The sequence below is a fragment of the Canis lupus genome, chromosome 24, assembly GCF_048164855.1.
Source record: "Canis lupus baileyi chromosome 24, mCanLup2.hap1, whole genome shotgun sequence".
NCBI lineage: Eukaryota > Metazoa > Chordata > Mammalia > Carnivora > Canidae > Canis > Canis lupus.
Window position 1 is genome coordinate 30,471,749 of NC_132861.1, and position 23,452 is coordinate 30,495,200.

The 23,452-nt window shown below is 38.2% G+C and overlaps 1 protein-coding gene across 3 annotated transcripts in view; it reads left to right on the top strand.

Moving 5' to 3' along the window:
• The window catches only part of INTS9 (integrator complex subunit 9), a 101,158-nt gene that overhangs the window by 63,909 nt on the left and 13,797 nt on the right, over positions 1–23,452 (top strand). For all 3 annotated transcript variants that reach the window (XM_072796108.1, XM_072796107.1, XM_072796109.1), the window contains 5 exons: positions 3,373–3,493; positions 4,269–4,403; positions 16,708–16,819; positions 19,257–19,437; positions 22,189–22,249. In XM_072796108.1, coding sequence (XP_072652209.1) covers positions 3,373–3,493; positions 4,269–4,403; positions 16,708–16,819; positions 19,257–19,437; positions 22,189–22,249 — 610 coding nt within the window. The remainder of the gene's footprint in view (positions 1–3,372; positions 3,494–4,268; positions 4,404–16,707; positions 16,820–19,256; positions 19,438–22,188; positions 22,250–23,452) is intronic.

Consider the following 23,452-nt stretch of genomic DNA (forward strand, 5'->3'; position numbering starts at 1 on the left):
TTAAAGATTTTATTTATTTATTCATGAGAGACACACAGAAAGGCAGAGACAGAGGCAGAGGGAGAAGGAGGGTTCCTGCAGGGAACCCAATGCGGGACTCTATCCCAGGACCCCAAGATCATGACGTAGCTGAAGACAGACACTCAACCTCTGAGCTACCCAGGTGTCCCTTTTCTATTTTTTAAAGTAACTTTTTTTATTGTAATATAAAACAAAAAACCAAACATATATATAGTTAATAAATTATTGTAAAGCAACCGTCCTTATGACTGCTACCCAGGTCTAAAATAGAATATTTCCAGTAACTCAAAAGATCCTCTCTGTGCCCCAATCTAATTACAACCCACTCTGACACATATGTCGTGGATTTCAACCCATTGCAATACTGTCATTTTTTGCAGCTCAGATTATCCCATTTTGGAGAGTGAGCCTCTTCATGCTGTCTGCTGTGTCCTTTTATTGTGACCTTTGACCCTTTGATTGTTTCCTTGCTATATACTTAAGCAGGATATTTAAGACTGCACTGGTATATTCCTACCCTAAATCTGGTATCACCCATTTCTCTAAAATACTCTATAGTCTTTTAGTAGGAAATGGATTTTTTTTTTAAGATTTTATTTATTCATGAGAATACACAGAGAGAGGAGAGAGAGAGAGAGAGAGAGAGAGAGAGAGAGAGAGAGAGAGAGAAAGAGAGATAGGCAGAGACATAGGCAGAGGGAGAAGCAGGCTCCACACAGGGAGCCCAACGTGGGACTCGATCCCGGAACTCCAGGATCACACCCTGGGCTGAAAGGTGGCGCTATACTGCTGAGCCTCCTGGGCTGCCCAGGAAATGGAATTTTAAGCTCCCATTGTGGTTGCTCATTACTCCTGGATTGGTCATTATTTCTAGGTCATCTTTTGAAGAAAGGGAATATGTATTTTCCTTCCCTTATTTTTTCATGCTTTTATTATATTTATATTATCAGAATATACAGGCATTACATACTATCCTCTCTCCCTTTTAATCTTCATTTGGTCCTACTTCTACATAACTGTGTTTAATACTCACTACTAGCTGATGTATTGATGTTTCTATAGTCATTTAGGTTGTCTAAAAGTCATTCTTCAAAAGATATCTCAGGATGGGATCATGAGAATAAAATGCCTTAAGTTCTTGCAGGTTAATAATTGTTTACTGTGTTCTGTAACCTTGAAAGTCAGTTTTGTTAATTGTATAATCCTTGGCTTGCATTTTCTTTCTGTGAATGTCTTAAAATATTTTATTCACTTCTTTAAGTAAAATAGCATTGCTGTTAAAACTCTGGTGTTGTACTTTTTCCTTTGTAAATCACTTGCTCACTTTGCCTAGCTTCCCAGAAGTTTATTTATAGTGTAAATATTTTCAGAATATATCTGGTGTTAGTTCTTCTGGGTCGGTATTTTCAGGTCTGTGAAAGTTCTTTCAGTGTATAATTTCAAGCCTCTTTTATTTTAGCAATTAGTTTTTAGTATTTGTTCTGTTCCCTTGGTTGGATTTCTGTTAGGAACTCCTGTTCTCTGTATGTTGCTTCTTCTTTGCCTGTCTTCATTTTCTGCCTTTCTTTCAAATTCTTAACTTTTCATTTCTTTCTAGCATTTAATCTTTTCTTCCTATGTTCTTCTTATGCCATTACCTGTTGTGTGTTTATCCAGTCTTGTAATTCTGTTACTTCAGTCTCCATTTCTGAAAAAAATGTTTTAAATTTCTAATTCTTTATTAAGTTCTATCACCTTTTTTTGAAGCTTTTCTGGTTTTTCTTTTATGTAGTTCTTTTGTGTCTTCTATAATTTTTTTATGTTTTTAACTAATTTTAAAATTTTGATAGGTTTTATTGGCATGCTTTTATTGTGTGCTGTCATATTTTATGTCCAAGAGCTTTTTTATTCTCTTAATGCTCTTTTTTTAATAGAAGCCACTTCTCATTTCTTAGACATAATATCTTATCTATCTCTTTATGGATAATGATAGTATTTTTTAAAATTTTATTCTAGCAGCCTAATTTATTTCCTCTTGTCCTCCCTCCATTTGTTTTGACCTTTATCATTTTAGATATTTTCCTCAAATGTATGCTGATCCTTGGTTATTGGCTCATGTTTAGGAGTTGGAGAGTAAAAAACTGATTATAAAAGTCTTTGTGCCATGGAAGCTTCTATTTATCGGGGTTTTTTGTTTTTGTCTTTTTTTTTTTTTTTTTTTTTACCAAATCCCCTTGTTTTTAGGCTCACCTTCCACCTTACTTCCAGACATATCTATTGTTTCAGATTGCTGAGCTTTTTGTGGGTTCTGCAGTTTAAATTATTTGAATTAAACTTTCCTGTGTGTGCTAATTATTTGTCTTTATACTTTCCACTTTCTAAAATGCCAGTGCTCTTGCCTCTTCTCTCATTCTCTTTGTCTTGAAGGTGTGTGTGTGTGTGCCTGTGTGTGCAAAGCCCTTCACTATGTTCAGTGGTATTTCAGGGAAATCACTCTCCCAGGTCTATTCCTGATTTTGTTAGAGCAAATGATATAGTATTTTTCTAATGAGAAAGTTTTGTTTGTTTGTTTTAAGGGGTACTCCTGATGCTGATCTGAAAAGTCACAAATTGTGGTTTATTTTCCTCCTTTATGCCACACCTCAGCTGTGTTTCACTCAGTCCTTTTCTATAGCTTTGCAGGCCCATGAGCAAAGTGTATTTCATTTATCATTCATGAATAGGGAAGAGAATTTGAAATGTCCTATAGAAATGCACTATGTTAAGATACATATGATAAGCCCTAGAACAGCCATAAAGGAAGTAACTCAAAAAAATACAGTGAAAAACCATGAAGGAAATTAAAAGGCTGCATTAGAAAATATTCACTTAGTACCAAAAGGTATTATAAAGGAGGAACAAAGGAACAAAACAGACATGAGACATAGAGAAAACAAAATAAATTGGTAAACATAATCCAGCTATATCAGTAGTAAATGTGAGTGGATTAAGCAATTTATATGGCAGAGATGACCAGACTAGATTAAAAACGCACATACACACAATATCCAGCTATATGCTGTTTAAACAAAATAAAAAATAGGAAAAAAATAGAGGAAAGTTTTTTTTTTTTTTTTTAAGATCAACAAAGCTAGCAAATCTTAAGCCAGAGTGGCCAAAAAAAAAAAAAAAAAAAAAGGAAGAAGACTCAAACTACTAGAATCAGAAGTGAAAGAGGGTCAGTACTACCAGCCTTACAGAAATAAAAATTATTATAAAGGAATCCTGTAAACAATTCTGTGCCAGTAAGTTGGACAACTTAAAGGAAATGGGCAAATTACTTGAAAGAAATCCTTGATAACATAAAGAATTGGCATTGTGATGCGTTTATAGGCTGCTGCCTTCTCCACTCAAGGATGCAGTGGAAGTATCAACCTGGAGAAGATGCTATACGATGCAAGAGGTGAACTCTGCCCTTAGCAAAATCCAGCTGGTGGGATATTCTCAGAAAATTGTGAGTGTTAATATGATTTTAAGTGATGGCATGAATGCTTTCAATTCATATTGCTCCCCTTTTGGAGGATCTTATAGTTCCCTTCCTGTAGCTCTTCAGTCACTGAGAATCTTATTCTAGTACAAGGTGAAAAGTCAGAGCATCTGTCATTATCCTTCATCCTCCAGATTATCAGTGTTCTTTCCTAACCTTCACATTCCCCAGCATTAGTCAGTGTTCTCTTGACCAGCTTGTAATGAGTCAGGAGAAAGAAATCTCATCCTATTCACTTTAGAACAGCGAGTGCAACGTTATAGATTTGGGGCAAGTGAAACAGGAACCAGAGAGCATAAAACCGATCAAGAAGCAATTTGGCAAGTATAACTTTTGAACTCTGATCTCATATTAAGGGTTCCCATTTTTGTTAACTTGTACCGAGAGCCACTCCATATAGAATGACCAAAAGATGAATGCTTAACCTAAAAAAGGAAAGTATTTGTCTCTTTAGTCTTTCTGGTAATCTGTCATCTCTGTCTTCTGATGAATAAGGCCTGGGTGCCTGGTACCTGTGGATAGACTGAAACTCAAGAGAGGGGGCAAGTAAAGACTATAGGATTGCTTTTTGGGTCTACCATATAGTCTCCATTGGGTTTTTTGCTTTATTTTATACTGTCTGTTTTACTTTAAATTTTCTGTAAGTGAAGGGTATTTCTGGGTTTTTTTCCTGCAAAGATTTACCCAGTGTGACTGCACTGCTGAAAGCTCATCACACATCCTTACTATGGTTCTTCTCTAGGAGCTTTTTGGTGCAGTCCAGGTGACTCCGCTAAGCTCAGGCTATGCCCTTGGAAGTTCCAACTGGATTATCCAGTCCCATTATGAGAAAGTATCGTATGTATCCGGATCCTCCTTGCTTACCACACATCCCCAGGTAATTCTAATTCTCTTTTAACAATTAAGCTTTTTAGTTATTTAACCCAAATTTATAATGTATCTAGAGGATCATCAGTTTTTAAATCTTTCTAATTTTGATTTCTACATGTATCTTTTTTTTTAATTTTTGTTGTTATGGTAAGAATGTTTAACATGAGATCTATCCTCTTAATAATTTTATACTATACATTATTGTTGACCATACGTACAGTGTTGTATAGCAGATCTCTAGAACTTATCTTGCTTAACTGAAACTTTATGTTCTATAGACACTCTTCATGAGAGTTACATTCTTCATGTCCCAATATTTAGGATTACAAGTTCCTCTGAAGATCCTGCTGCCTTTAGGTTCATCTCTAGGATTTTGAGATTTTCTACTACTTCCAATAATGATAGCCTGATATGGAACAGAAATGGTTACTCGTTTACTCAGCAAGTGTTAATTATTTCTTTACTGAGGGTCTACTATGTGTCAAGCACTTATGTAGGTGTTAGGGAATCAATGGTGACCCATATGCAAAGTCCCAGCTCATGAAATCTGTGTTCAGAAGAGCAGAGAGGTCCGTTGTGATTGCAGCATGCCAAGTATAGTCAACAGGGGTATCCATGGGATGAGCAGAGCCAGGTCATGTGAAACTTTGTAGGCCATGATGAAAAATTTAGATCGGATTTTATTTTATTTTTAAAGATTTATTTATTTTAAAGAAAGAGCATGAGCTGGCAGGCAGAGGGAGGGAGAAAGAAACTCAAGCAGACTCCATGCTGAGCATGGAGCTTGATCTCACGATCTGAGCCAAAAGCAATAGTCAGACACCCAATCCACTGTGCCGCCCAGGTACTCTTGGGTTTTATTTTAACGTGTAGAGGGAAGCTATTGGAAGGTTTTTGTTTTGTTTTTTTAAGATTTTACTTATTTATTCATGAGACAGAGAGAGAGATAGAGGCAGAGACACAGGCAGAGGGAGAAGCAGGCTCCATGCAGGGAGCCCGACACGGGACTCAATCCCAGGTCTCCAGGATCACGCCCTGAGCCAAAGGCAGCGCTAAACCGCTGAGCCACCCGAGCTGCCCAACTATTGGAAGATTTTAAGTTGGCCATTTGTTAACAGTCTTATTTGGCAAGTAGTTAAATACATAAACATTGTTATAAATGTATTCTTTATTCCTTTTTAGGTCTTATCATTCATTTCGTATCCTGATTCTTTCCATGCTTGTAAAAGGAGGGGCAGAAAAGATTAGTTAGCTGATGGATGGGTACATACCTGGATAACTTGAGGAAGTCCATATCCTATTTTTATATGAAGGGGGGAAATGACTGTTATAGGTCTAGAACAAAAGGATGCATCTGAGCTGCCACTTTGTACTGGCTTTCTTCATACCTTCTTTTATAATCAAGTTTCATCTCAAGGTCTAGAGGGGACAAGTTGCTGTTTTTTTCCTATAGCTAGCAGAATTCTGGGCCTTTCCCGCTTATTGAAATCAAAAACCCATCAATGTCATCTTAATTTGCTTCATTGAATCAAAATACATTATTGGCAGCTTCTATCATTCTTGATATATTCTTCCATAAAAGACAGAAAGATTACTTGGCTGCCAACTCTTCCGATTTGTCCCGCTTAGATCAAAGCCTTTACAGTACTACTGATGTAATTTCCAGTAAATTATTCTTCCAAGGTTCATAAATTTAAAGGGAAAATAAGGTCTTGAAAGTAATGACCAACATACCTAAGTAATTAATTTTAATTTCTAGCTGGAAACCAGTGTTATATGTAAAAAAAGATAATGAATTAGATTTTTTTAAACCCAGATAATTGTCTTCTATATTGAATTAGTAGGGATAAGAAAAGTTTAGGTGTAGGGGTGCCTGGGTAGCTCAGTTGGTTAAGGGGGGCTGCCTTCAGCTCAGGTCATGAGCTGCATCCTGGGATCAGCCCCACATCAGGCTCCCTGCTCAATGGGCGGCCTGCTTCTTCCTCTCCACCACTTGTGTTTCTCTTTCTCTCTCAAATAAATAAATAGAATCTTTAAAAAAAAATAATAAAAGTTTAGGTGTCAGCAAACTATGGCCCATGGATCAAGTTTGGCTTGCCACCTGTTTTTGTAAATAATGTCTTGTTGCAGTACAGCTACCTCCATTTAGTTATGGATTGTTTATGGCTGCTTGCACACTGGAACAGCAAAGTTCTGCTTTAGAGTTAAACTTTACAGAAAAGGCCAACCATGGACCTACTTGAGTGGAACCTCCCTATCTGGGAATAGGTTGCTGTGGTAATCTATAAACATAGGGTAGTGGGGCTTTGGATTAAGCCTGAATTGGTAAGAATGAAGTGACAGAGAAAAACATTGGCAGGTCTTTAATTCAACAAATACTTATTGAATGCTTTCTGTCTTCAGGGAAGGAAAAATACAGGCCCAATTCTTTCATGCTAAGAATGGTGATGATAACACCAATCCAGTCAACAAGGAGGAGTTGGCAGAGGGGGTTCTGATTTTAGGAGGAGGTAGTGGGTAAGATGAAGAAGAATTTGAGTGAACACTGGGGACGGATGAAAATATAGAACTGGAACTTGGATGTGAAGGCAAGCCTGGAGACAAATTGAAGCATCAAATTTTTTAAAGTATGTAAATAAAGAGCTGAAGGGGAAAGACTGAGCTGTGGGGAACATTTATCATAGAAAGTAGAAGGAAGAAAAATGATCTTGAATAAGAATGGGGAGTTAGTGTCGGGTGCCTAGGTGGCTCAGTTGGTTAAGCATCTGCCTTCTGCTTAGATTGCGATCTCAGAGTTTTGGGATCAAGCCCCACATCAGGTTCCCAGCTCCACAGGAAACCTGCCTCTCCCTCTGCCCCCCTCCTTGCTCCTGTTCTCTCTTTCTCTCTATCTCTCTCTTTCTCAAATAAATAAATAATATCTTAAAAAAAAAAAAAAAAGGAATGGACAGTTAGAGGAGAATTGAGACCCACAAAGGTACAGCATCCAAATGGAAGGAGAGAACTAGCTTTTATTTTTTTTATTTTATTTTTTATTTTATTTTTTATTTTATTTTTTATTTTATTTTTATTTTTTTTTTAAAGATTTATTTATGATAGCCAGAAAGAGAGAGAGAGAGAGAGGCAGAGACACAGGCAGAGGGAGAAGCAGGCTCCATGCCGGGAGCCCAACGTGGGATTCGATCCCGGAACTCCAGGATCGCGCCCTAGGCCAAAGGCAGGCACTAAACCGCTGAGCCACCCAGGGATCCCCGAGAACTAGCTTTTAGTGAGAAGAACTATCTCTATACGAATTTTTCTGATTGATCTAATATTCAACAAAATGCTAAATTCTTATATTCTAATATTTGTCTATTGATGATAATATTATCTGCAAAGAAGTAACAGTTTTGTCACTTTTCTTCCAATCCTTCTATTTTTTGTTTCTTTTTCCTATCTCACAACTATTACTTTAGTTCCAGGTAAACAAAAGTAATGATAGTGGCAGCCTTGTCTTGTACCAGATTTTAAAATGCTTTTGTAGCCTCTTCATTAAATAAGATGGCTTACTATATTTTTAGCTATCAAGTTAAGGAGTTTCTCCTCTGTTCCCAGTTTTCTGATTTAAAAAAATCGAATGTAGATGTACCTTATCAAATGATTTTTCTGAGTCTATGATGTGATTTCTCTCCTTTAGAACAATAATGTAGTAAATTATAATACTAGTTTTTCTCACATTTTACCATCCTTGTAGTCTTGGGATAAATCTTACTTGATCACAGTTTATTCTTTTTAAAATATACTCCTGGAATAAATTGGCCAGTATGTCTGCATTACTGATTTTCTTCAAAGAATACGTTTTTGTGTTTAATTGTTTTTGTATTTTCATTCTCTATTCTGTCCTTTATTATTTCCTTCCCCCCATCTTTGGGTTTACTCCATTGCTTTTCTTTTAATATTTATCTCATTCATTTCCATCCTTCTGTGCTTTCCAGTAAGTGTTCTTAAAGCTATCAGTTTCTCTCTTAGTATCATTTAACTCTGTTAAATTGTTGATACGTGTGCTCTGTCTTCATCTCTAAGTATATCATAATTTCCTTCATAATGCTCATAATTTAAGTAGCCAAAGGTTGTTTTGTAGTGCTGCTGTTTGCTTCTAGTCCATCCAATATGATTAGACTTAGGGTTAGATGAGAGACTTTTTTCAAGTCATACATAACTGTTTCTGGATTTCTTTCTTAATTTCTTTCTTTCTCTTTTGAATTAGGATAAGAGTATACTAATTCATTGAAGTGTTACTTTGAAACACAGTCTCTTTCTGTAAGTGTTCTGTGTATGTGGAAAAGACTATGTTCACTGTTGAATGAAAAAGTTTTCTATATGTATTTATTCATTTGAGCTTTTTATGTTATTTCTTTCATATATTTGCTTAGCTTCCAGTTTCTGAAAAGGATGTGTTATTTGTTGGTCTGTTTCTCCTGTACTTTCACCAGTTACTGCTTTTTATATTTTTAAGCTGTATAATCAGAGGTATATATGTTTATGATCATTATGTTTTATTGAGCAATTATGCCTCTTATCAGGATGCTGATTTTTTTTCTCTCAAAACTGCATTAAAAGCCAAGAGACTTTGTCTCCTATCCATATTTCTTTTCATTCTTTTTATATCCTTTTCTAGTGAATCCCTTATAGACACCATTGTAAGGGATTTTTTTTCCTTTTCTTTTTTTAAGGTTTATTTACTTATTTTAGAGAGAACATGCATTCAGGTGGGGAGAGAAGCAGAGGGGGAAGAAGAGAGAATCCTCAAGTATACCCCACTCTGAACACAGAATCTGACTTAGGCTCGATCCCAGGACCCTTGAGATCATGACCTAAACCAAAACCAAATCAGATGCTTAACCGACTGAGGCACCCAGGTGCTCTGATTTTTTTTTTTTCTTTTTTAACCAAGTTTCATTGATGAAACTATATTTACTTATAATTATTGTTGTATCAGGGGCTTATTTTTGCAATCTTATTTCATGTTTTTTTCATTTACTTCATTCTTTTCCCTATCCTTTCTTCTCTTCTTTTAGATGGCTAAATTTCTTTCTATAAGTTTGAATACAAGTATTTGATTTTTATTCTTCTGAGTTGTTCCTTAATGTATTTTTTCTTTGAGTATCCTGAGCTTATCAATATCTTTTCCTTTTCCTCCAGAGCCACATCTCACTCTTGTCCCTGCCATCTTTTTCCTCTTCCTCCTTCCTGCTCCCCCTACCATGTTTGTACTGTCTGGAATTTTAGTTCTGGGTTATTTAGAATATACATAGACTGCTGAATATATTGTTTATTTATAGACAACAGTGAAACTTGTTGAGTTTTTTTCAATCTTACTTCCCATGTATCTCATAATCCTTCTAGATTTACTTTCCTTCTTTTAGGAGTACTTGAGCAATGTTCACCAAGAGGGTCTTAAAATGGTAAACCTTATGAGGCCTTGAAGTACTAAGAACATCTTTAATTTTTCCTCACATTTAAATGATAGCTTGGATAGATATAAAATTCAAGAAAAAGAACTTTGAAACTACAAAGTTTTGAAAATATTTCTTCATTTTCTACTTGTACCCTTGTTGCACTCAGGAACTGCAAGGGCCCTGGGACACCTGGGGCCCTTCCACTCAAGAGGGGGCTGCATGAAATAATCAGTTTATTTCTCTGGGCTTCAAATCATCTGTGGAGGACAAGTGACTGATATCATATCAAGATATGACAAGCCTCATATCTCTGCACAGCTTTCTCTGAGATATGTCTAGGAGAGCCTGCTCTTCCTGGATAAAGGACATGGCCACATCCTCAAAGTGGTATTTAAGAGAAATATCAGGGGGCACCTGAGTGGCTCAATCAGTTAAGCATCCAAATCTTGATTTTGGCTCAGGTCGTGATTTTAGGGTCATGATATTGAGTGCCTCATTGAGATCCATACTGAGCTTGGAGCCTGCTTGCATTTCTCTCTCCCTCTCCCTTTGCCCCTCCCCCTCGCCCCACCATGCTCACTTGTGCATGTGCTCGCTCTTTCTCTCTCTCTCTCTCTCTCTCTCTCTCTCTCTATATATATATATATATATAAAACAAAAACAAAAAGAAAAGATCTCAGGACAAGCCACACAGCATCCAGCTCCCTCCTCAGCTGTCAAGGCTACAGACAAACTTTTTTCTCTCTGTGGACCTAACTCCAAGTAGTCCCCAAAGCTTTAATAACACCTCCTTAGGTCAGTCCTAATGAAACAAAGCTCTTGTCCTCACTGGCAACACAGTCCCAATCAGTAAGTGTAGCCTGTTATATTTGGGGCTGGTAGAAAAGTTGAACTACTAATGATGCATGATTAGTTTGGAGAATTGGGCTCAGGAAGCAGATCCAAGAATAAGCAGGGAGAAACTAGACAGCTGCTGGACTCCAATCTGTTTCTTTCCACACTTGCTGTTTCGTCTCTCACCTGATGGATAGCTTCTCTGCAGAGTACAGTTGACCCATAAAAACACATGTTTGAACTGCATGAGTCTACTTATATATGGATTTTTACAGTACTGTAAGTATATTTTCTTGTTCTTATGATTTTCCTAATATTTTCTTTTCTCTACCCTGCTTTATTGTAAAAATACATCATATAATACATATAACATACAAAATCTGTATTAATCAACTACATTATCAGTAAGGCTTCCCATCAGCAGTAAGCTATTAGCAGTTACATTTTTGGAGAGAGTCAGAAGTTATATGTGGATTCCCCCACCCCATGTTGTCCAATGATCAACTCTGTTTCCTTCTCTCAAAAATAATAATATGCTACTTATATTTATTTGTTCAGTCACTCCTTCCTTCGTTAGTCCATGGCATTTCTTAAACCCCAACTTTGGACAGTGGAACATGCTAGGCTGTAAGAGGAACATGGATCAGTAGGTTTTACATTTATGGAAGTTACAACAGAGGAAAAAGATGGAGACCTACAGGACTTTTCTCCAGGGTGCAAGTGGTCAATCCTGTCAGATTAGAAATTCGCTGAAGTGCTGTGAGATTCAGAAGGAGGATGAATCCCTTCCTGGGGGAATTAGGGAGACCTCACTGAAGAGCGGGTTTTGAATTGGTCTGAATTAGCTTGGAGCCCAATTCTCCAAACTAAAGCTAGAGATGATGTGTTTCATGATCTCAAATTTATGTCTTCCTTTATCTCATCAAAGAAGTCTAAGGTCATTGAGTCATTCACTCATTCCTTCTTTTCTGCTTTTAAGTAAACCTGAAGCATTTAATATGGAGAAAGGCTTCCAGTGGACTGACTCATCACCTCACTCCGGGATTCTCTGTCTCTTAACTAAGCTGAGGTTCCTCCTATTCACCTTGCTCAGCTCAGTCTTGCATAACTGCTTTTACCTCATGGATCTTATTTCACGGCTCTAGCCCAACACTGATGAGCCTCCAGCCAAATTTACTCTTTTCTGTTTTCCCCAGCATCTCACAGCTGCATTTGACATTGTCCCTCAGTCTCTGGTTAAAATCCTTTTCAGTCCAGGCTTCTGGGGCAACCTTGTTGTTTTCTTACTCCACTTGATATTTTGTCATATTATAGGGTGTAAGCACCATAAAGCTATCTTTCCCAAACCGCTCATTTTTACAGGCAGGGAGGCTCTTTGCTGCATTATGTACTTGTTATTTACTTGCTTCTCTCCCCATTTACCTTATGAGGTCCCACAGCCTTGGTCCTAGACATATTCCACTTTCCTCACTGGAATAAACTGACATTTTTGTGAAATGCTTTGATAAAGGGTACATAGCAAATCTCCATATCTATCATGCACCTTTGTTTTCTCTTTTATTCACCTAATAAATCCATTTTGTTATCCCCTAACCAGTTGCAACAGTCTGACACTGGACTTATTATTGCCTCCTTATTCTTTTAAATCATTTCGTTCTGATTTCCCTTTGCATTTCTGACTTGAGAATTTGGAACCATCTTAAGGACTTGCTTCGTCCATTGTCCAGTATATTCAGTCCATTCCCACCTGTCTGTTAACTGTTTTTTTGTGATGTTGTGTAGATCTGCTTCTTCCATCTCCTCAAGTGCCATAAAATTACAATCTCCCTCCCTTTTTTTTTTTTTTTAAGATTTTACTTATTTATTTTGACAGAGCACACACACCCACAAGCGGGGGGAGGAGTGGCAGGGAGAGAGAGAGGGAGAAGCAGACTCCCCATGGAGAAAGGAGCCCGACTCAGGGCTCCATCCCAGGATCCCAGGATCATGACCTGAGCCAAAGGCAGATGCTTAACCAACTGAGCCACCCAGGCAACCAGTAATTTTTACTACTTTTTGTCTAGGCTGCCACAGGGGACCTCTGAGTGTTCTCTCTCTTTTTGGTCTCACCCCCTCCTCAGCTGTCACCTATAATTATTGTTGCCAAAATGGCACTCTCCTGCTCCAGACTGTTGATTCCTTATGGCCCCCTCTGTCTGTCTTCATTATTCTGGCCTTTTTGGTTCTTTACCAGTTACACTTTCCCTCATTTTTACTAATCTCTTTTCTCAGCCCCACGATAAACTTGTCATTTCAGCCAAATAAATTCATTTGGCATCTACAAGTTGCCTTTCTCTGCCTTCTGCCTACCCCCTCCCAGCCCTTCTGCCACAGTCAACCTGCTTATTCTTACCTTGCTGATATCTCCTGGACTATTTTCCAGTATGGAGTGCTCTCACATTTCCTACTGGACCATCTTTTTTTCATGCATTCATTTATTCAGCAAATGTTTTTTACTCCTTGCTGTGTACCAGGCATTTTGCTAGGAATTAAGAGACACCAAATCCTTGCCTTCACGGAGCTCCAGAGTCCTGTGGGGGACACAGACAAGTAAATAGGCCATTATGATTCAGTGTGATTAGTGCTAGTATAGAAAGTTTTAGAGGCCATGGGAGCATATGCAGAAGGGGCATCTTGCTGTGAGAAGAAAAGGATGTCATACAGCCATTCCAAAGGTTGTCTTAAATTGAGTCTTAAGTTCCTTAGCCAAAGAAAGAAAGAAAACTAGAAGCAAAGCTTCATCTGTGAGAAAGCCATGTATTAAGTGGCCCCACCTGGCCTGGTGTGGCCCTCTACTCTGCATTCCTCTTGGGACTTAGAGAATCAGTTCAGTTCAAACTCTGAAAATTCATGTTATATTTTCTATAGCTTTTTGTATAATTATTTTTTTTCTTTAAACATTCATTTTAGAGAGAGAGTGGGGGGGTGGAAGGGGCAGAGGGAGGAGGAGAGAGAAACATAAGCAGACTACATGCTAGCATGGATTCCACAGCCCTGAGGTAGGACCTGAGCCAAAGCCAAGAGTCAGACGCTCAACCAACAATGCCACCCAGGTGCCCAAAAAACTCCTTTTTTGATGATATGTATATGTTTTCTCTTCAGCTAGATTGTAAGTTTCTTCCTAGGGCCTAGAGACTGAGTCTCCTTTTTTCATAATCTGTGCAAAATGTCCAGTGGAAATTAACCAGCAGAGGACTAACATAATGACCACAGTATCCTTGGGCCTAGGATTTTTAAAAATTTTATTCTACAAGTTTGATTGTGACTCTCAACTTTGTAAGGTATTTTTATTTGATTCTTGGACACAGTGGAATTTTCTGTTTGTGTTTGAACAAAATGTTCCCACTTGAAGTACTCAGTAAGTTGCTATTTACACCAATAAAATATATACATTTGCCCTTTGGTAGTGAAATGGAGATGTTGGAGGTGTCGGCTTGGTTCTGAGAGTGTCACTAAAAGGCTTTTAGAACTGATTCTTTACAATAGCCTTGGGAATCAACAAGAAGTGTCCCCAAGTATAGGGCTAAAAAACAAACATCTGGTCGGATCTGATCATGATGTATTTCTCTTAACTTCCAACTCCATGGTATTCTTATTGTAGTCCTGCTTTTGTTTATGGGCATTTAATTTTCAAAGGAAAGCAACCTCTGTCTGAGGTTCAGAGATAATGTTGTTTTCAGGGCTACATTTGCTCTCCGTTATGTTTTCATTCCAATTGGTAGTTCTTAACCTTTTGGGGATCATGGCCCCATGTGACAATCCGATCAAATCTATGGGAAAGTGTACATTGGCACTCACAGAATTGTATATACTATTTCAGGGGCTTCCTAGACCCTCTGAATTTCTGCATCTGCCCTGTGAGTCATTGTCGGCTTATTCTAACAAGGTTCTTACAAAATTGTCATTTTAAGCCAAATATGCAAACAAAGTTTGATCTCTTTTGTCACCATTCCAGGTTCCTTCTGTTTGACACATACAGACAGTGAACACTTGCAGACTCATAGCATATCTGCTACTATAAACCTATGTACTTTACTTCTTCCTTCTCTGGAAACAATAAATGCATATGTATTTTTTAGATAAGTACAAATAGATCAGTTCTGCCCAAGCAGAAGAAAAGCTCTTGTATACAGTAGTGTAATACATCTGTGCAAATAGGAATTAGAATCTATTCAATATAGCTGGTCACAACCATACTTTTCGGCATCCATGTTAGAGAAGAAGTGTTTCTCGGGCAGCCCGGGTGGCTCAGTGGTTTAGCGCCGCCTTTAGCCCAGGGTGTGATCCTGGAGACCCGGGATTGAGTCCCACGTTGGGCTCCATGCATGGAGCCTGCTTCTCCCTCTGCCTGTGTCTCTCTGTCTCTCTCTGTGTCTCTCATGAATAAATAAATAAAGTATTTTTTTAAAAAGAAGTGTTTTTCCGGTTATAAGGAAGCTTACATAACTGCAGTCATGTTATTTAAAAATAACAAAGCCCTTATATCCATGTTTATATAAAAATGCTAAAAGAATATACATCAAAAGGCACGTATACTCAGATAACATTGCAGGTGATGGGTCTTTGTAGTGCTATTCTTTGGACTTTTCTTTATTGGAAAACCTGGCTAGAACAGAGAAAGGAGGGAGGAGGCTTCTTACTGAACTGGGTTTCTGGCTTTTTTCTTCTATGTTCCGGTAAGTATGTGAAATGATATTGAGGAAAAGATGTGTTACAGAATAGCTCCAGCATCCCAATCCATGGGCCTTCATTTTTATTTTCAGTCTGAATCTCAATTTGTTTGGAAAAGGTAGTTAGTATTTTTTTTTTAAGTGCTCTGAAAACAGTCAAAATTAAATTCAAATCATACCAGGTAAAAATAAAAATACAACATCCTAAGGATCACATAATAGTGCACTGCAGGACTTCACAGTTTACAAGAAGATTATATTAGCTCCTGAGACTCTCAAATTAGTGAAGCAGGATGTGTCACCAAATATGCCCATGTTATAAGAAACCCAGCCCAGAGCCTGAGCTGAGGTCTCATGACTAGTAAGGGAATGGGAGGGAGGCTTTATATATATACCAATTCCTTTTTTTTTTTTTTTTTAATTCATGAGAGACACAGAGAGAGAGAAAGATCGGCAGAGGTACAGGCAGAGGGAGAAGCAGGCTCCATGCAGGGAGCCCAACATGGGACTCGATCCCGGGTCTCCAGGATCAGGCCCTGGGCTGAAGGCAGGCACTAAACTGCTGAGCCACCCAGGGATCCCTATATATACTGATTCCTAATTCAGCATTTTTCCTGGCTCCTCTGCCACTGAGACTTGGGAAAATCACCTTGGCTCTTTGAGTCCCGGCTTGTGTTTTCATAATGTAAACTTACTTTGTATATTTATTTCAAGTTTTTACATTTGTTTTCATTTTGCAGAGTTGTCAAGAATCAGATTATATAGTGCAGTGATTCTCAAAGCATGTTCCCTAGACCACCAGAAGCATCTCTTGGGAGCTTGTTAGAAATGCAAATTCTTAGGCCCACTTCAAACTTGTGGCCCACCTCAAAACTGGGGGTTTGGCACCCAGCAATCCATGTTTTAGTAAACCCTCCAGGTGACCCTAATATGCACGCAAGTTGGAGACCCACCGATGGTATGTGAGAGTTAGCATTTTGAAAAGAGCAAAGTGTTCTAGAAATTGGGGATAGGAAGCTTTTTTTTTTTTCATCAATATAAAATTTATGTAGAGTGAAACCCAAAGATCTTAAACATACAGTTCTATGAATTTTCACATTATGTGATCATCACACCAGTCGAGGCAGGGAACTCTTTTATCATTCCATAGAGTTCCCTCGTGCCTCCCTCATCCCCACTGGGCAACTACTGTCCACGGACAGACTTCATTGTAAGAGGATAGGATGCTGAGTCCATAGAAAGAGCAATGACTATATTCTTTTTTCCTTTTACTACTTCTACTTACCATTTCATTTTTAATTACTGAGCAGAGTTCTCTCTGGTTTTTCAGCCCATGGATCAAGCTTCTCTGAAAAACAGCGACGTTCTCATTCTGACAGGCCTGACCCAGATCCCCACCGCGAACCCAGACGGCATGGTGGGAGAGTTCTGCAGCAATCTGGGTACGTAGGCAGCTCGGCCATGAATGGGAGATCTGCTAGGTTTACTTTGGAGACCTTGCTTCTGTTGTAGTTTGTGCTCCTTCCCTTCATATTCATACCCTCCAGTGCCCTCGTGCAAGGCTTTCCCCCTGCCAGCTCCACCCTTCATGCCTGTCCTTCAAAGCTTGCTGTTGTCAGCAAAAGAAGCAGTTCTTAAGCAACATAAATCTGAAGAATGTCAGAATGGTTGTCATAAGGGTCAATTCAAGTGGTTAGCACTTTATGCAACCAATATTCAACATTCTCCCCTTTATGTTGAAAATTGTTATTTATTCTTCTTGCTTCGTGGTGGCAGGAAGGGGATGCAGGATGGGGATGCATACAAGGTAGCACTTGTCAAAAAAGGGAAGGAAGAATCACATCTTTGCTTTGTATTTACAACAGTGATACACTGAACAGATCATTTTTCCCCCCAATATTTGGTGTGTTTTTTTTCTTTAGGAGAAGACTAAATTTTAAATTTGGAGGAGAGACTTGCTGGGGTTTTGCTACCTAGAAGAAATATATATTTCTTTAGATAAAATTGTCTGTAAAATCTAGAAATCCTGCTATCCTATACTTTTAGAAAAGTATAGATTGCTCACTTTCTTAGCTTGAGCTGCTATAATGAAATACCATAGACTGGGTGGCTTGAACACCATTTCTTTCTCATAGTTCTGGAGGCTGAGAAATCCTGCTATCCTATACTTTTAGAAAAGTATAGATTGCTCACTTTCTTAGCTTGAGCTGCTATAATGAAATACCATAGACTGGGTGGCTTGAACACCATTTCTTTCTCATAGTTCTGGAGGCTGGGAAGTCTGAGATCAGGTTGCCAGCATGGTCAGGTTCTGGTGAGGGCCCTCCTCCTGGCTTGTAGATGCCTACAAGTGTGTCCTCACTTGGCAGAGAGAAGCAGCTCTCATATCTCTTATAAGGACACTAATCCCGTCATGAAGGCCGTACCATCATGGCATCATCTAAAACCAGTTACCTCCCACCCACCCCCCTCCCGCCTTGCCAGTACCATCACATTAGGAGTTAAGGTTTCAATATATGAATTTTATGGGAACACAGACCTTCAGTCTGTGACATGTACCAAAGGGAGTTTAATGAGCTCAGACCTTCCACCCCTAGCAACTGTAAGTGCTGTCACCTCTGCTCTGGGGAAAAGAAATGGTCATCATCTTAATATTTACATGAATGGCAGTATCCTTTGGAAATTCAGTCGCCCATGCCAATAATCATAGTCTTTTTTGTTCTTTGCTGATATTAAGCCACACACAATTTATTCTTCCTTGAAAAAATGAATTGGACTTGTCTCAAATAGCATCTTTGATTTTTATGTTCATTTATTTATAATCTAGAATCATAGACTCAAAGAGCTTTAGATCTAAAAAAAAATAAAATAAATTTAAAAAAAATAAGAGCTTTAGATCTGAAAGGAACCTTACATCTAATCTACTACTGTTTCTCGGAGTCCACTAACCACTTGCCTCAAGATCAGTGAGACCGCTTATTAAAGATGCAGTTTGGAAGCCCTGCCACAGACCTAGTAAGTCAGATTCTCTAGGGAGAAGAAAGACCCAGCAGAAAAACTGCATTTTCAACACGTTCCCTGGCGATTTTCACACATACTAAAGCTTGAAGACCACTGGTCTAGTTCACTCAACCCATAACCAGTCAGGAAACAGGCCCAGCCAGGTATCAGCGGCTTATGTGAGATCCAATAGCTTGTGACAAAGGCAGAAATAGAGCCAGGTCTCTGGAGCCCTGACCAGTGTCTCTCTGCATGGTACCATACCCTACAAATGGCAAGTCAGCCAGTGCTCAGGGTGAAGCATCTGCAAGAACCTGTGCGTCGGACTTGGGAACGAAGAGGATCCAAGATATTGGAGGCTTCAAGATCTGTGCCCAAAAGCTGTGTGTTTCAATTTAAGTATTTAAAGTCTGGAGGATTTTCTTACAGATAACACATTAATGAAAGAAAATGTCACTCAAATGAATCAAACGGAAAAACTTGACCTATTTCCTTATAGGTCATTCAGCAGTGGTCAGAAACTGGACAGAAACAAATCCAGCAAAGTTTTGGGCAGGAGCTAAAAAGAGAAGGAGCTTGGAGGGTCTGTCCTGAAGCTCGACTGCCATTGGTAACCTTTAAAACCCAAAACCTTCACTGCATGCCCTGTTCCCAGGGACTGAGACATCAAGTAAAAACCCAGCTGATGGTTAGCCTCTGGAATCCCCCACTCCCATGCTATTCATTAAAAGAAGCAGATCATTATCAATGGAAAATAAATTGTATAAACAGAAGTAGGAAAATGAAAGAAATCCAACTATTATTTTGAAAGTTTCGTTCTACCTTTATAAAACTATTCTTTTGATGCCACTGTTTTCTCTCTGGCTTCAACTTTTCTAGCACTGACAGTCCGGAATGGAGGAAACGTGCTGGTGCCCTGTTACCCTTCTGGTGTGATCTATGACCTCCTTGAATGTCTCTATCAGTATATTGATTCAGCCGGCCTCTCCAACATCCCTTTCTACTTCATCTCCCCTGTGGCCAACAGTTCACTTGAGTTTTCCCAGATTTTTGCTGAGTGGTATGTCTGTGTTCTTCTCCATGATTCAGTACATTCAAGCAATAAGATTGAAAATGTAAAAAAAAAAATTTTAACTGAAAAAAGAACAGAAATAGGGTTTTATTCTCACATTATTGTGAGACTTTCATTCTATTGTCTTTCTGTGTCTGTGATGTGAAAATTGTATTAATGAAAGCCAAATCTGTTATGTTGCTACGGTTCCGAAGAATAGTTAGCAAGGAGAGAAGGATGAAAGGCAAAGATTTAACTTAGCCAGCACTTTCAGAATCAGTGACAAAAATATTATGCATCTATCTTCTCACATGCTACCCTCTGCTGTTACAAAGTGAGGTGACATTCTAGAAGCTCAAAAACCCAAGCTCATGTTGTCTGGAATTTATAACACTAAATCTGACAAGAAAAGCTAGATTTTTTTTTCATTTCAATAGCATGATATTTGACAAAATTAAGTTTTATTACAGTAGGAAATTGTTTGATCCAGTCCTAAGGTGGGTAAATTATTGTACAGTATGAAATCAGTGAGCCTTTTTAGAATCCTTGAGCTGCATGTCTGAGTCTAACTGACCTGGCCAAAAAAAAAGGGGGGGGAGGAATGGGGGAAATATATTAACTTTTACAGTCGACCCAACAGTACCTTAAAGTGGTGTTTCTAGAACTGGAGTGGGACACACATACTACAGGGTGTGTTTAATCCATTTTAGTTGTGTGAGAGCCTAATGGATACAGTATTCTACTAAGTGTCTTGTACGTCATTCTGTCATTACATGTTCTACATACTGCCTGCCTCCTCCACCTTTTTCCTCCCCATTTAGTTGTAGTCAAGGACCTTTTTTCTTTATCTCAATTCAGACAAGCTTTTCAATCCCACCTGCGTGTTATTCATGTTTGTCCGTAGGGCTGTCACTTTTATCGGTGCCTCCTGAACTTTATCCTTTGCATTAGGTCTTTTCTCCCCCAACATAGAAAGTTAATTTTGAATAATTAGTATCCTACCCTAAGTATCACTTGCACAGTTAATCAGCATGTTCTGAATTTCCTCATCCAGGTCCTTAGTAAAAAAAAAAAACTCCAGGACCAGCCCTGCGAGGCCCAGGGGCTAGTATGTTCCTCAAGGCTACCCTTCTGCCGCGCATTCTGTTCTTGTCAGAATATCTGATAGGATAGAAGTCAGGACCACGAAAATCAGTGTAGGTCATTTTTGTATTTCTGGGTCTCTTTATTTGTTCATTTCATATATATATATACACACACACACACACACACACGTGTGTGTGTGTATATATATATATAAACACATTTACTAGAGAAAACAATACAAGTTACAGAAAACAGGAAAAAACAACCCATAAACCCACTCTCCAAAAGTAGTATCACTGTTGTCGTTCTGATGGATTTTTTTTCTTTCTATATGGGGGGGATCGTGCTGATTATTTAATTTTGGATCCTGCTTTTAAAATTTTTAACATGAGATTAGAGCATTATAAAATCTTCCAGAACATAGTTTTTACATGACTTCATTACTATATCATTTGTGCCTCATTTATATATTGTATAATTTACTTAACTATTGTCTTCTTGTTGGACAGACCAGCTTTGCCAAGTTTTTTCCTTTTAGTAATAAATGTTCAATTAATATCATTTTATGTATATGTGACTGCATCTTCTGCCAATTACTAAACATGGAATTACTGGAACAAAAACTATAAGTATGTTCTAATGTTCATTAAACAGAACAAAATGAACATTAGCATATTATTATTAGCTGAACTCCAGTCTTTATGCAGAACATACCAGTTTTTCCACTAATATTTTCTGCCCCAGGATCTAGGCCAAGATACCCCAGTGCATTTAGGTTTTTGTTTTTGTAGGTCCTGAACTACTACCACCTCAAAAGTGTAGTATCTGTTAGACCTGTTGAAATACTTTAATACTATTTTAGTAAATTCTCACAAGTGGGTGCTAACAAACATACATCATTACATATATTTTTTCTAACTTTTAAAAATGCCAAACCTACAGAACACCCATAACTCTTGAGTTATCAGTTTTAACTTTTGCCACAATTGCTTTATTCAGTCATTTCTGTATTTTAAATGTCAGATCTGGCTAAGAAAGAGCATAGACTACCTAAAACATTCACAGCTTCTCCAGATTGAGATATGTCATTACTCTCCAGTTTGAGTTACCAGTGCTGCTTAGTGGGTATGCAAAACAGAAAGTTGTGTGTCTGAGAAAAAGCCTTTCACTTTTTCCTCAAAAGCAGTCATAACGAATGGAATATGATACTTTGAATTGGACCCTGGAACAGAAAAAGGACATTAGTGGAAAACTGGCAAAATCCAAACAAAAGTGGAATTTAGTTAGTGGTAATGCACTAATAGTAATTTCTTCATTCAGCAAACGTATCATGGTAATGTAAGAGGCTAACATTATTGGAACACTAGGCAAAGGGCACAAGGGAAATCTGTACTGTCTTTGCAACTTTTCTGTGTAAATCTAAAATTATTCCAAAATAAGCTTATTTTTTATGGCAAAAATGTATTAAGGAATTTTAGCAGTTAAAAAATTCACACAAGACATTTATGTTCTGAGTACTCTGTGGACTCTGGCTTTTAATCACAGTGAGATTCGCTGGCAGGAAAATTTTAAAATAACCTTTAGTATTCAGTGTTTGCGCTGCTACCACTAGGTGGCAACAAATGACCCTGTGTGCCCGACCTAACATACTGATCTGGTTTTCCTCTTCAAAAGGCTTTGTCACAACAAACAGACTAAGGTGTATCTTCCAGAACCACCTTTTCCTCATGCAGAGGTAAGAAAATGGCATTAGGGATCCCTGGGTGGCGCAGCGGTTTGGCACCTGCCTTTGGCCCAGGGCACGATCCCGGAGACCCGGGATCGAATCCCACATCGGGCTCCCGGTGCATGGAGCCTGCTTCTCCCTCTGCCTGTGTCTCTGCCTCTCTCTCTCTCTCTGTGTGACTATCATAAATAAATAAATAATTTAAAAAAAAAAAAGAAAATGGCATTATTGGGTCAAAGCAAGAAAAAATACAGGTAATTGGTTCAAGATGGAGATAGCAGGTCATTAGATTTTAAAAACCCTGGGGCACATGGGTGCTCAGTTGGTTAAGTGTCCGACTCTTAATTTCTGCTCAGGTCACAATCTCATGGTCATGGGACCCTGCTTCAGTTTTCCATGTTAAGTGTGGAGCCTGCTTAAGATTTTCCCTTTACCCCTGACCCTCATCTCTCTCTCTCTCTCCCTCTCTCTCTCTTGTTCTCTCGCTCTCGCTCTCTCTCTAAAAATTAAAAAAAAAAAAAAATCCTTACATAGGCTCATATAGCCCTTTGTTTCCAATGTGAGACAACAGGGAAGTACTCTAACTCAAGATTCACCACTTCCCCTTCTCATTACCACGTTATAGTACCAGTGTGTGTCTGCAGTCCATAGCCTAACTCTGTTGTGTTGACCGGGTGGGGAATTTTATCTAATACCTGCTACTAACTTTTTAGCAACAGATTTATTTATTGTCAAAGTCTTCTTTCCAGTTAGTTATGTTGATCACAGATGTGAAGTTTTAATGATGAAAATAATAACATTTAAGTTTTTAGAAAATAAAAGGTCAAAAGGAATGAACTTCCACTTATAAAATAAATAAGCCATAAGATGTACTGTACAGCACAGTGACTGGAGTTAACAATACTGTGTTGCATGTTTAAAAGTTGCTAAGAGAGCAGATATTAAAAGTTCTCGTCACAAGAAAAAAAAGTTTGTAACTCTGTATGGTGATGGATATTAACTATAAGGCTTGCTGTGGTGATTTTTTTCACAATAGATAAAATTCTGTACACCCGAAACTAATACATTATATGTCACTTATACCTTAGGTTTTTTTTAAATGGAAAGATTATACCTTTCTCACAGAATGGATGAGTGTTTTTATATCAGTTTGTGCCCAGTTTTGTTTTCATTGTTTTTCACCAAATAGTATTATGATGGACATTTTTCTGT